Source organism: Podarcis pityusensis (assembly GCF_964106645.2).
Source record: "Podarcis pityusensis genome assembly, chromosome: Z".
NCBI classification, from domain to species: Eukaryota; Metazoa; Chordata; class Lepidosauria; order Squamata; family Lacertidae; genus Podarcis; species Podarcis pityusensis.
In genome coordinates this window covers 46,915,970-46,930,448 of record NC_138044.1, presented here as the reverse complement: position 1 = coordinate 46,930,448, position 14,479 = coordinate 46,915,970, and the positions used below count along the sequence as shown (strand labels likewise).

The 14,479-nt window shown below is 46.7% G+C and overlaps 2 protein-coding genes across 2 annotated transcripts in view; one reads left to right on the top strand and one right to left on the bottom strand.

The window, feature by feature from the left end:
- ARHGEF6 (Rac/Cdc42 guanine nucleotide exchange factor 6) overlaps positions 1-14,479 on the bottom strand; it is a 373,875-nt gene that overhangs the window by 83,912 nt on the left and 275,484 nt on the right. The window lies entirely within an intron of this gene.
- On the top strand, positions 2,555-13,822 carry LOC308468198 (mitochondrial ornithine transporter 1-like; the record flags this gene model as incomplete). Its single annotated transcript, XM_080990191.1, is given in 8 exon segments — positions 2,555-2,566; positions 2,568-2,680; positions 3,480-3,598; positions 5,795-6,053; positions 6,851-6,991; positions 8,922-9,094; positions 11,083-11,241; positions 13,044-13,822. Coding segments are annotated over 8 exon segments (1,104 nt in total). The 3' UTR covers positions 13,172-13,822.

Below are 14,479 nucleotides of genomic sequence, written 5' to 3'. Positions count from 1 at the left end.
GTTCTGAAATGATTTGGGTGCACAAACAGCTATTAGAAGCAAGTTTAAGGCAGTCAGCATCCACAACTCTGCTCTTGCCTTATGCCTGGAGATGGAAAAAATGCAGTGTGTAGCAACTGTTGTCTGAACCAGCTTAATGATTCAAGATAAGAGCCAGACTTACCGTAGGAACCTGGGCCCTATATAAACAGGGTGTGCTGGAGGTGAAGGGGACATTCGTTTCTGCTCAAAGTTCATCAAGCTTGCAAGCCTGGTGGGTGGTGCTGTTTGCAAGATTCTACTACAGCAGAGCTGCTGGCAGCAGAAACCATTCAGGTATGTAGGATTCTCCACTAATTGAACTGCCCCATGCACTGGTGGGACAGCAGGAGGAGGGGGAGGCTGTGATTCTGCTTTGGGTGGCGAAAATATAAGCAGTTTCCTATGTATGCAACCTATGGGGCATTTTGTGCGGAGCTGCAGAAACATGGGAGTTGCTGGTATTACACAGCAAGTGGTTAAACAGTCAAGAGAGATGGATACTAGATCTTAGGCTCTGCATGCAAAGGATAATCCTGGCATCTGCAGCGAAAAGGATCTGTTGTAAGAGAACTGGGCCAAAACTCTTCCTAGTTTCTTTGGCAAGCTGCTGTTAGCTGGAGTAGATAGCCCTTGGCAAAACGGATCCGTTAGGCCAGGGCTTTGCAAATTTTTCATGTTGGTGACATCCTTTTTAGACAGGCATTTCACAACACAGTTTTACTAGCAACTGGGAGGTTAAACTAACCCCTTTCCAACCCCGGGAGGAACATGGGGAGTGTTCGCGTGACACACCTAGACACTGCAGCCAACATGTGTCCCAACACAGTTTGGAAAGTGTGCTGTAGGCTCTGGCTGTGATTTTCTCTTTCCAGCTTTCACATGATCTGGTCATCTGTTGCCATGCAGTTATTGGGAAATGGCAAGTGTCGATAAGTAGCTTTAAAATTCCGCTGTCTGCTAAGGGTCATGTGGCAAAAAGGAGGAATTTTGAATAGCCCCATCTTCCAAGTTGCTGTTGGTGGGAAAGGATGATGATAATGGCATGTGTAGCAGTGAGCACAGCAATGTATACCATGGGTTCTGCCGAAGCATAACCACAGCTGTATATCTTCTTTCTGGCCCAATACCTATGTACATCGGGAATCTGCTTCTTCCTTTGCTTCCCTAGCATAAACAAGAAGTTCTAAGGCCATACGTTGTTCCTGTTGAAGTGCTTGCAGACATTCAGGACCCCTGATTTGTGGGATCCTGAAAGACTAAACTCAAATAGCCTCGCTGGGGCAGTCTCCCCCCCCCCCCCAACCTGGTGCTCTTCAGATGTTTCCAACCCCTATTAATCTATCACCACTGGCTTTGCTGGCGGCAGCTGACGGAAGCTAGAATTTAAAACATCTGTAGGTCCCTATTAGAGATAGCTGCTCATGGGCAATCGTACTACAGTACTGAAGCTGGCTGGTGACAGCTGCAGCGCATCCATGTTCCATGCTTTCTGCAAATGCATAGAAGTAGGTTAAAGAGTGGAAGCAAAGGGTAGGTAACGTAACTTGGCACCCAGCCTTGGGCAGTTGTAATCAGCACCTGGAATTTCACCCAAGAAACATGAGCTTGTCAGGCAGCAGAGTCCACCTAAGTGGTGATAACCATTCTCCCCAAAGCTGTATCCTGAGATGGCCTCAAGAAGCTTGAGCTTTTGGTAACGTTTGGGAGAATGGCCTAGTGTCCCACAGTACCTGTCTGTATCCTGTTGGTTTCAGTGTTCTGTAGCAGCCCTGTAGATTTCTACAGGCTTGTAAAATAACCCAAAGTCTCTCGATACTTTTGGTATTCTAAATACCAAAGAGCTGACTGTAGCAATCTTCACCATAATTTCATTCCACCTTTCTGTGGTTAGATTCTGTTGGTGCAGCTCTGCAGCTGCGCCCTACTACTCAGTTTGGCATTTCCAGCCCTAAGGCAAAAAGATGAGAGAGCAATTAACCTACAAGAGAGCAGCCTGGTTTTCTAGCTGTCCCAGAGACCTTGTAACAGCCTTCATCAGTTTTCTGATCTGACAGGATTTTTCCAGTTGCTGTCTGGTCATTTCCCTTTAAGTCTTTTATGAGAGGCCTTTTATCAGTCCACTGCAAAGCCAGCTAATGCAATGGCCCGGTGTTACTACGATCTGTTACAGAGTCCATTCGTCCTTTTTATGTTAAAAGTGTGGCACTTGCAGTAACAACTTCATGGTGAGCACTGGATGAAGACCTGTACAAAGCAAATTTTAGCAACTTTAAAGAACCTCCGGAAATATGTGTGTGTATTTGTGTCAAGGAATATGCCTCATGCAACTGCAACAGCTAGAAATTCAACAGTGAATGCTTCCTGTCTAGTATATATAGATGGGGAATGATCCACTTGCTGCATAGAGCTAATAAATGCCCAGGAGCCCTGCTGGGAGAAAATTTAGCAGCCTTTCCCCCCTGAAGCGTATTTGGCTATCTGTCTGGCTGACTAGCTGGCTAAGGCTGGAGTGGGTAAGAAGGCACAAGACAGAATGGAAATGCCACCCCCACCCAACTCACATTCCTTGTTTGGCTCCCTTTAACTTTTTGCACCTCATCTGCCTACCTCAGGTAGCTGCCTGGGACACCTCATCCTGCTTCACCATCTCTCCTTACAGGTCTGTTACTCAGATATTTACATAACCTTCGGTTGGGGGGCAGGATGGAGCCTATTTAGATGACGCTCTTCAGTGGTGTAGGAGTGCAGATCTGGGAACTCCCCCCCCCCCCCCGAGCTGAGGTAATGCTGTCATCTCCTAGACTGCCAGGATAATTAATGCCAGGCACTGAGGTCATCTGGAACATCAGATCCTCCTTTTCCTAGCAATTAAATGGTGCAATAAGCTTTCAAGTGTGTTTGCAACAGATTAGCTTGGAAGCAGTCAGAAGCCTGTGAAAAATAAGCAAAGTTGAGGTATTTCTTTTGTTCAGTGAGGTTCTTACTTCATGCTAATAGTTTGAATAGTAACATTTTCATGTTTAGGTGCTTTTCTAAGTCCCACTGTCATACCTAGAGCAGACCTAACTGAAACAATGGAACTAGCTTCATTAATTTCATTGGGCCTACTTTGAATGTGACTACCATTGGATAAAACCCATAAGGTTGCCTTTTAGCTAGCTGAAGATCTTTCGTTAAAGCTCTGTGTGTTTTGCAAGCCCATCCTTTCAATGGGAAGGAAGTACCTCTAAGTTCAACAGTGCTCCCAGGAAACTGTTGGATTGCAGGCATTCTGGTCCTAATAAACTGGGTGTTATGCTATGTAATGATGCTTTTGCGCTTGTCTATATAATAATAATGGATCAGCACAGCTGCCTAATTTCTGGACTCTCCTTGACTGCGTGGCTACAGGGGCCGTCATGATGAGTTGCTTCAAAACTTAACCACTACACCACTGATGTTCTTCTTTCCCCCTCCAGTGTTGCAGTCTTCTTTGGGACACCTGCACCTGAACGTTTGTGTGCTGAGATGCCTACTGAACAAGCCCGAGTCCACCCGCTGGTGCAGATGCTTATCGACCTCACTGCAGGGGCAGCAGGTGAGCCTGAAGGATGGAGAGCTGCTGGGAGGATGGGTCAAGAAGCCTCCCTTTAGAGGGGAGACCAAGGATCAATGGCAGGTGTAGGGAAGAATGGAACTCTTAACCTAGGAGGGGCAGCTCCAAGCCTCTCTGACTGACCCATGGGACTTTCCCCATACCACAATCCCCACCCCCAGCCATTCCCCTAACCAGCCCTGCTTTGCCCCTGTCTTAAGTGCTTCTGTCTGGTTGGAATGTGTCATTGACCGTGCCTTTTGCTTGCCTGGGTGGAAGATAGAGAGGCAGGTGGGTGGGTGTGCAGAAATAAGCCTACTGTACAAAGGCAAAGCTTGCCTTGGTTGGTCCATCCACTTTTGCCTCTGGCCCCGCCCACCACTTGAATGTGGCCTTGTCCAAAAGGTAATGGCAGTCCTTAACTGGAAAGTGTTTCCCACCCCTCCCTTAAAACTGAGCAAGCACTGGAGGCAATGCCTGTTCAGGAAAGCAAGCAAGATTCAGAGAAGAGCCATGGGATCTTGGTGGATCTTGGATGTGAGGGGTGTGTGCATACGAGTATATGGAGATCTGCATGGTCTTTTATTGTAGTGTTATATAGGTCTACATCTGGCAGGCCCTGTGCCAAGTCTGGCTTCTAGTTGTCTGCTCTGAAGGGAAAGAGATGTGTAGAACTGGCAACAGCATAAGGTAGATTTTGTCAACCTGGTGCCCTCCAAATGCTTTGGATTGTGAATGGTCTGATGGGAGTTGTAGTCCAAAACATCTGGTGAAAGCCGACTTATGACAACTGGGCTTGCTGGCAGGTACCTGCTGCTACCCTACAGGGTCTTGCTGTCAAATCTGTTTTCTGGCTAAGACTGAGCGAAGAGATTTCTGCACATCCACTTTCCTCAGCTCAGAAATACAGTTTCAGAATCATGTAAACATTAAAACAGGTTTAACAATACAATATCCCATTATCCATGCTGCCCAAACATCCAAGAAAACAAAAAAAGGTATTTCTGAGGCAAAAATGCAGACAAGGCTGGTGCCAGGCAAGCTTTCCTGGAGAGAGTATATATAAATTGGGATCTACTGCATACAAAGCCTGTTACCACCACCACCCTCTGAACTTCCCTCCCAGGTGGTGTAGAGAGACAGGTCTCATGATCTCAGGATAATCTCTGTTCTTCTACTTCTCCGTGCAAGATATCCTTAAAACATCACAAACCTCACAAAATGTATCCAAGAAAATAAAGGTCTTGGTCAGGTCTGCTCTGAAGTCTTATCTTTCGTACGGTACAGCATGTACTTCTGCTGGTTTTAACGTTCAAACTGTAATTTTGTTTTCCTTGTCATACTTTCTGAATCTGTCTTTGGGATCACTTTGGTGTGAAAAGTTGTTTGTAGGTTTTATAAATAAATACAGGTGAAGACAAGCAGAGATGAATTAGAAATGCCAAGCCTTTGACAGATAATGTTCCAAGTCAGCAAAGAAATAGCCAGATGAAATAAATGGGCATTAAGTGCTCTGGGCAAAGCAAGCAGCAATGGTGAAGGCAAAGGTGCCTTGAGAAGGCATTCCACAGTCTGGGTGCCATCACATAAAAGACTCCACTTCTCATGGCTGGCCAGCCAATAAACACAAGGCAGACAACAAGGAAAGGCAGGAGGAAGAATGGAGGCAAGATTGCTGTAGCTTTAGCTTCATTGCTGTTCTTTTATTGTCAGTTGCTTGTTACTTGGAGGTCTCCGTGCAACTTACAACGCATGTAACACACAAACATAAATGCATTATACCATAAAAACAGACCAAAACAAACCCCAAACTAGCCACAGGAAGTTTAGCAGCACGCTAGGAAGTAGAAAAGCAGCATAATCTTAGTTAGGGAAAATATATAGGTCGTCCTGGCACTGAAGAGATGCCAACAAAGGCTATGGGGACACGGGACTTGAGATGTTGGATCTGAATGCTCTGACAAGTTTATATGGGTGAGGCCCCCTAATATGTCCCATTTCCATCATAGCAGCTTAGAACAGAAGCAGGCCTTATAGAACAGGGATAGTGTGTGAGTGCTGCTCCTTTAATGCTCATCCCTTGACATGTTTCATGGGTACGTTTTGGCAAAGCAGGCACTGCAGTACAGTTGGTTTGATCTGCCCTGCTTTTCAGGAGCAAGTGAGTGACCTTGCCTGGGGTGGGGTGGCTCTTTGCAGGTGGTGTGGCATGCGTGGTGACCGGGCAGCCTTTTGACACCATCAAGGTGAAGATGCAGACCTTCCCAACAATGTACCAGGGCTTCTTTGACTGCTCAGTCAAGACCTACCAGCAGGAGGGCATGCACGGGCTCTACCAAGGCACCACTCCAGCCTTGCTGGCCAACGTTGCGGAGAACGCTGTGCTTTTTGCCTGCTACGGGTTCTGCCAGCAGCTCGTGAGGCAGCTCTTTGGGTTGGGCAATGTCCAGGAGCTCAGGTACAGTCTTTTTCTCTTCCCTTCTCTTCTGTCAGAGGCTCCTCCTCCTCAGTCTCAGTTTTGGCCTTGTTAGAAGGCAGGGAGGTGGATGGGGGTAAAGCTGGAATTAGTTGGCTCTGCCTGTCCTCAGCTCTGGCTCCCCATTGTCTGCCCTACGAGTCCCAATGGACACCAGCCACCACACTGGACACCCAGGGTGAGTCATAGCTTCAGGACTGTGGGCCCCAACTCTATGGAAATCCCCTCTGGAGAAAGTTAGATAGGAACAGTCCCTTCTGAGTTTCAGGCACCTGGTCAGAACTGTTTGATTTGAGGAGGTATTGTGCCCTGGATGCCTCTCAGATGTTTTGCTTTTTCTTTTATGTTTTAAATCCTTGAGGTTTTAAATTCTGCAGCTTTAGTTTGTCTTTTAAATATTTGACATAGCATAGGTCTCACAGTAGCTTGCAACATAGGTGTAAAGATGGGTTTCAATAAATAAATAAATAAATAAATAAATAAATAAATAAATAAATAGCAAAGGGAGGATTGGGTGGGAGGCTGCTCAGGGTAGGATCCTTTTGCTCAGAATTCCTCAGCCCGGTCAGACTTCCCAATCAGAGTTGCAGCCCAAAACCTCTGGAGGACACCAGGTTTGAGTGGGCTGATTGACTTAATCAGCTCATTTCTGCTGGCGAAAGGCAAACAAATACATAGTGTATGGGAGGATGGAAGGTTGCTCCCTAGCTGTGGGATTCCCCCCACCCGCCCTCTGGTCTTCGCTTTCCTCTGAGGATTCTTCTCTCGGGTTATTACAGTGATTTGCACAGCGCGATTGCCGGCTCCTTCTCATCAGTCTTCTCCTCCATGGTTCTGTGCCCCACAGAGCTGGTGAAGTGCCGGATGCAAGCTCTCCATGAGATGAAGGTCACAGGGCAGACAGCTCTGTCGAGGCACAGGTACTCGGAGGTAGACTGCCTCGCAACATGGAGGCTCTATTTCGTTATCCAGGCTAATGGGTGCCGAGGCGTCTCTCCCATGTGAATTTAATCCTTCGAGAGGGGAAGCCATTTAAGGCCCCCTCTGCATTACACATTCAAAGCAGTATTGTACCACTATAAACAATCATGCCTTCCCCCCCACCAAAAAATAATAATTCATGGGAATTGTCATTAGAATTGTTGGCTGGAACACTTGGAAGGTCCCAGATTGGGAAAGGATACCTGGTGTTAATTATGTACAGTGGTACCTCGCAAGACGAACGCCTCGCAAGACGGAAAACTTGCTAGACGAAAGGGTTTTTGGTTTTTTGAGTTGCTTCGCAAGACGATTTTCCCTATGGGCTAGCTTCGCAAGACGGAAACGTCTTGCAAGTTTGTTTCCTTTTTCTTAAAACCGTTAATACAGTTGCGACTTGACTTCGAGGAGCAACTCATAGCACGCGGTGTGGTAGCCTTTTTTGAGGTTTTTGAGGATTTTGGTGATTTTTGAAGCTTTTCCAAAGCTTTTCCGACACCGTGCTTCGCAAGACGAAAAAAACCGCAAGACGAAAAAACTCGCGGAACGAATTAATTTCGTCTTGCGAGGCACCACTGTATTGAGAAAGAGAGAGAGGCTTCCTTGGCTTCTCTGTCTGGTCCTCTGAATTCTCCATAGGCCACACCTCCTTCCTAGGTCACACCCCTCCCAGATTTTTCGCCTGGCTGCAATGTGTTCTTGAACTCCAAGAATGCCTCCTGCTTGCCTGAGTGGAGACTGCACTGTTGCATGCCACCCCAGTCTCCACAGCAGTGTGAGATTCCAGGGGCTCCGAGCACTCACCCAGGATTTCCTTTTGAGGCACAGCAAAGACTGGGTGTCTTTAAGATATATGGTTTATTCACACATATATGCAACCTGAGCCTATGATGGAGGGGCTCGCAGCATTAACACCCCAAGAGGTTCTTGTGTCTCCCATAGCTGCAGCCAGTGCTTTTTTTCTAAAAAAATGTTTAGGGGTACTCTCATTTTGACTCAAGAAAATCACCATTTTATAGTTCAAATTGGGAAGAATATATACAGTAAATGGACAAAAGTACAAAGATTCACAAAATGTTTAGGGGTATGCGTACCCCTGCGTACCCCCAGGAAAAAAGCACTGGCTGCAGCCTTGGATTCAAACAGAAATCAGCCATGGGCCTCTGAACCTCTGCTTGCTGCTTTCCCCCAGCTTCTAGCTCACATCACAGTCAACCAAAAACACGTGCCTTTGGGCTTTCTAACTAACAGTTGAGGGAGGAGCTCCTTCCATTTCCCCCTCTCCTTGGCTTTCCTAATGGCTCATAACCTTCCTTTTGTTTTCTTAGTGGTTCATCTCCCAGGCAATTACCTCATACAGAAGCTGGCCTGACTTATAGTTTAACTCAGAGCTTGCCAAACTGTGTGTCATGATACATTAGCATGTTGGCTGCAGCGTGTAGATGTGTTGTGAGAATGCTCCCTGCGCTCCTCCTGGGGCTGGAAAGGGGTTAGTTTAACCTCCAGTTTGCTAGTAAAACTGAATTACTGTGTCGTGAAGCAATGCATTTCCCAACAGGAAAAGTTTGGAAAGCTCTGGTTTAACTTTTGCTGAATCCTGGGATTCAGTGTCTGGCACTCACTAACTCATCACACAGGGGAGTCTTCCACTCACAAATTCCCATAAACAGTGTGTCTGGAAGCCTCTGGCTTTTGCAAGATTGGCCTGTTGCCTCCTGTACAAAGATGAATGTCAAATCTGTTGTCCCAGCTACCCAGGCATGCAGTCCCAGAAACGCTGCCCATTGGGAAACGAGGCCCTTAATCTACCCCTAATATGGATTCTCTGTGCTCTCCATGTGTCATGGGACTTTCTTCTCTCCCCTCTTATAGTTCCACCTGGACTGTGGTGAAAGCCATCTTCCATTCAGAAGGCCCCCTGGGTTTCTTCCAGGGTCTGACCAGCACATGGCTACGGGAGGTGCCTGGCTATTTCTTCTTCTTTGGGGGTTATGAAGTCAGCCGAAGCTTCTTCCTCCAGGCTGGACAATCAAAGGAGGAGCTGGGTAAGCAAAGCCTGGGAGCAGGGGGATTTCCCTACAGGGGTCCTCAGCTTTGCCCAGTAAGCCAGAATGGGAAAAAAGAAATGAGCTGAAAGATGTCGGAGGCAGCAGGCTTTCCAGGGTTGTGCTTTTTGCAGGGGTATTCTACAATGTGCTATTGATGCAATGATAGCACATTAGTGGTGAACTAACGACAGATCATTCTGCTTTATTAGTTGCTCTGCAATGCTACCCCAATGTTGCTGCATTATTGCTTTCTGGACAGAAACCTTTGCCCTGCAGGGCAAGAAAAAGTTTACAAGATTTCAGCAGAAAGTTACAAAACAGGCACTGATTTGGAAATGAAGCAGTATATCCATTCCAACATATTTTGCAGCTGCAAACAGTATATGGAAAGCAAGACAGCAGATAACTGCCTAAATACCACTATGAACTCAAATCTTCCTGAATGGACAATACAAAGGACACCTGGAGGAGGGGTCCCCTCTTGGGGGAGATCAAACAGTCAATAGCAAGGGTTCAGTTTAGTCCTATTTGGGTAGTCAGCAGAACTTGCTCTTGGGAAGGGAGGTCCTGAGAAGCCCCAATGTAAATACTCTGGCAGAGAAAAGATATATTTGCTTAGAATGATCTTTTTCTTGGATGCTTCTGTGTGTGGTGGCATGCCTCAGTTTGCCTTTCAGAGGTGCCCTGAAGAGGGATTCCATTAGAATTGGCTTTCTTGCTCTCACGCCTGTGCCAGCTGCTCTGCCTGCCTGCCTGTCTGCCAGGAATGCAGGAAGGGGATTCTGGAAGAGTGCAGACTCTCCAGCAGGTGCCAGACCCAAGCAGAATCTTGCACGTCCTAGAATGTGCTGATGATTCCTCTGGGGAATGCCAGCCCCTTCCTTCTGGGGAGCTCTGACACAGTGATTGTGGTGGAAGGGTTCTGATCCAAAGAGGACAGCAGCTGCCTGCTTCCGTGCCAGCCTCCTCACCATTCATTTTTGTTTGCTTATTTCAAAAATGCATAAACGGCTTGCTCAAAGAAAGTATCCAAGCAGCCTGCAGTCTGACTTTATATATAAAGCATGATTAGGATGTGCAATTAAAAACAGATATGCATAAAACCGTTTATGAAGGATGAAATCAATGAAACATCTGAAATGGCTGTAACTAATTCAGGTGTCTGGATAGATTTGTTGAATACAGAAAAGTTTTCAGCAGGTGTTTAAAAGAATATTGTGGATGTACCTGTCTAATGTGGGTAGGCAGGAAGCTTGCTGTTCCAAGTTCCTTTTATTAGTCATCACTTGGCCACTACCGAGGCTACGAAGTTTGCCTGACCCATGAAACATCATCATCATCATCATTAGGCTTCCAGCACATATAAAAACATAATAAAATGTCAAACATTAAAAACTTCCTGATACAGAGCTGCCTTCAGATTATTGCCCATCTAGCCCAGTGTTATCATCCTCTGGGCTAGGGAGCACCTGCAACCCTCATGAAATTGTTGGACTCCAACACCCATCAGCCCCAGCCAGCATGGCCATTGGTTAGGTTGATGGGAGCTGGAGTCCAGCTAGATTCACAAGTTCCCCACCTCTGCTTCAGCAATTCATGGCCCTTAGGGCAGCCTTTTCCAACCTGGTGCCCTGCAACCATATTGTACTCCCGACTCCCATCATTGCAAAGTCCCTTTATTATAGTTAACCAAAAATGTCACAAAATAACGAGTCCATCAGAACTCTTTATCAGGATGGATGCTAAGCAAAGTGGTGTGTAATAGCCCAAAATCATTTTTACCATATAGTCTTAGAAGGCAATGCTAATAGGAGTGTCTGTACTTCAGAATTTACCACCACTCTGCTCTGTTGGAGAGCCTGCTATTGTGTAAACCCATCTTAAGCTTTCTGAAATGTTCCAGAAGTGGGTCTTGCCTAGATGCACTTGACCATAATCTGCTTGAGCAACAACGGTGACCGTTAAGCTACACCTACTTTTTGCAGGTGCTCTCCCTGTGACTGTGAGTGGCGGAATTGGTGGTGCTGCTTTCTGGCTGGCTGTCTATCCCATTGATTCAGTGAAATCACGGATCCAGGTGTTGTCCATGGCTGGGCGGCAAGATGGTTTCCTGCTTTCCTTCTTACACATCCTACGTACAGAAGGCGAGTCCTTCCTAGACATTTATTTATTTAAAACATTATTTTTTTTAAAAAAAAAACTTTGTCCTTAAGCTGGCAAGGTTCCCAGAGTGGCTTACAAAGATGAGTAGTCAGGCATTCCCTGCCCTCGGGGCTACAATGGAAAGGGCACAACACACAAGGAAAAAGGAGAGGAAGAGGAGGGCTTAGGGAAGAAGAAAAAAAGCAAACTCTGGACAGCAGTTCTTAAAGGTACAGTTTGTCAAGCAACCAGCTGCAGTGGAAACAATTCAGGCAGGCTGATGGCATGGCTGCTGCTAGGGAACTCTTAAAAAGGTAAAGGTAAAGGACCCCTGACAGTTAAGTCCCGTCATGAACGACTCTGGGGCTGCGGTGCTCATCTCACTTTACTGGCTGAGGGAGCCGACGTTTGTCCACAGACAGTTTTTCCGGCTCATGTGGCCAGCATGACTAAGCCGCTTCTGGCGAAACCAGATCAGCACACAGAAACGCCATTTACCTTCCTGCCAGAGCGGTACCTATTTGTCTACTTTGCACTTTGACGTGCTTTCGAACTGCTAGGTTGGCAGGAGCAGGGACCGAACAACGGGGATTTGAACCACTGACCTTCCGATCATCAAGCCCTAGGCTCAGTGGTTTAGACCACAGCGCCACCCATGTCTTCTTAGGGACTCTTAGGGAGGGACAAATGCAGCTGGTCTCTCAGCAGGGGCAATGGAATTGCCCTGCTTCTTTTCTCTCACTGCCTGATGGAATTAAATGCCTCTGAATGCCAGGTGGTTCTGAGGGACAAACTCTCTCTGTGTGCGTAGGAACATGTGACCTATGCCCTTCGGGGCTTCCCAGAGGCACTCATTACCCACAGTGGGAGACAGAGCCTTTTGCCTGATCCAACAAGGCTCTTTCTTAAGTTCTCCTTACATTTTAATGAGATAGGAGCTCCCTTGGTGAAGTGTTGTAGTATACCTGCAGGCTTTCCCAAAGTTGGCTAATGCTAGTTCGAGTGAGAGCAGTGGCAGGGACTTGGATCCTCCAGCTGGGATCTTTATCTTCCCTGTGGGCAAAGGCACAGAGCTTCGCAAGCTCCAGCAACTAGCTAACTGTCAGTGCTTGCAGAGTCTGGTGCACAGGGGCTGTGTCTGAAAAACCCCTTTCAGCCAAGCCCAATCGTTATGTGCCTGACCTGTGGTTGGCCAAAATAGCCTCACTGGATAAACAGGGTGTCCTACAGGTGCCCAATTAGGACCGTATGTCAGAGGTTGCCCACTAGGCATCAACAGACTGCCTTGTTATTGCCTCTTTCTATGGGTATTGATGATCAGAGCAGGTGCTTTTAATGCAGAAGGCCTCAGGTTCAATCCCAGTCCTCCCTGCTGAAATACAAGAGGCCCCATCAGCATTGGCATTCTGCCAGTTCCCAAAGACAAAATTGTTTAGGCAAGCATTCTCCTGAACTTGAATTTCTTGTTTTATTGCTTTTAATGGTTTTTATCACACATTTCTTAATTGTTTGTTTTTCTTTTATATTTTAACTGAGGAAGTTTTAATTCCTTAATGGATTTGTTCATGTGTATTTAATTATGTATTGATGTTTACAGTTGTAAACTACTTAGAAACCATTTTGGCATATAAGAAGTAATTAATACAACAACAACAACAATTTAATAATAATAAGTGCTGAGAAAGACCCCTCTCAGTCTCAGCCCCATGACATCAGCTACCCTCCAAAGCAGACAATATTGGGATAGATTGACAAATAGTGTGGCCTGGTATAAGATGGTTTTATATGTTCCTTTTTCTTGTAGGGTTTATGCCTCTTTACTGTGGGCTGATGCCCACGGTGATCCGTGCCCTGCCATCCAATGGTGCCCTCTTCCTTGCCTATGAACTGACTCAGAAAAAGCTGACCAGCCTAGCAGAGAGGACAACCTGAAGTCTGGACTCAGTCCCAGAGAAACGAGAACTTTGTTGATGGATGGAGAGAGCCGGGGATTTTCTTGGTTGAACGGAACTGCAATGGTCAACCTCTCTCAAGGGGATCTTGGAGGGGACACCCTTGGCTCAAGGCAGGAAATGGGGGGGGTAGGGCTTTTTGGATTTCAGGGTATCTATCAGTGGGGTGGGATCGGGAGACAGCCCAAGATTGCTTTTTTCTCAGCAGATGCTGCAAAGACCAGCAAAACAGAGACATATTGGGGGAACTGTGAGATAGGAATGATTTGAAATCAGCCATCCTGTGGGGTGTGGGAAATGTGACGAGGCAGGCCAATTACTTAGTGATCTTTAATGCAAGCTTCCCCAACCTGGCCATCCTTCAGATCTTTTGGACTAGAGTAGCATGCTGGATGGGGCTGATAAGGAAGATTACAGGTAATTACGGCATTTATCCACTTTCCAGTTCACCTGCAGATGCAGGGCATGCGTGCAGCCGGTTGAATGAAGCCCCATGGAAGCAAGACCAACCATTGCATTTTGTTTTCTCTTCTTTTAACCCACTCCAGGCTTTGTTTCGGGTTTTTTGTACATATATTGTCCTGCAAATCTTGAGATTTGTGTGGGATCTCAGGAAACAGAGAAATAAACACTGATTCCCAGACCGTCCATGGGCCAGATTTGGAAGGTGATTGGGCTGGATCCGGCCCCTGGGCCTTAGTTTGCCTACCCATGTATCTGTAGCATTCGTATCTCACATTTCTTCTCCAAGGAGCTCAGCGTGGCATATGAAGCTCTCTCTCCTCTTCATTTAAACTCCAAAACAACCTTGTGAGGTAGGGTAGGTTGAGAGGCAGTGGCTGGCCCAAGGTCACTCAGTGAGCTTTGAGGCTTAGTGGAGATTCAAACCCTGGTCTCCCAGGTCTTGCACTTTAATTGCTATACCACATGGGCTATGTGCACACCACTGTTCTTCATGTGTGTGCTGGGCATCACATCTTCTAGGGACCTTCTTCTGCAGTGCCTTCTGGGGAAGGTGTGTGCATTGCATGGTTGCACCTCCAGTTAAAACACCATATGCAGCCACCACAATATTCTTGCATCTGTACAGGGAATCTGGAAACAGATGCCCACAGGGGGCAGGGATGGAGGTGGGTGGATCCGATTGGTTGTGTCACTTTCCATCCAACTGTCCGCAGCAGTCTTTTGTTAGCAATCTTTTAGGGATAATAGCCCTTGAGTCTTTTCTCACGTGATCCCCACTGAGCTGATTAGTGTGGATGTAGGGCAGGAAACAGAAGAAGATTAT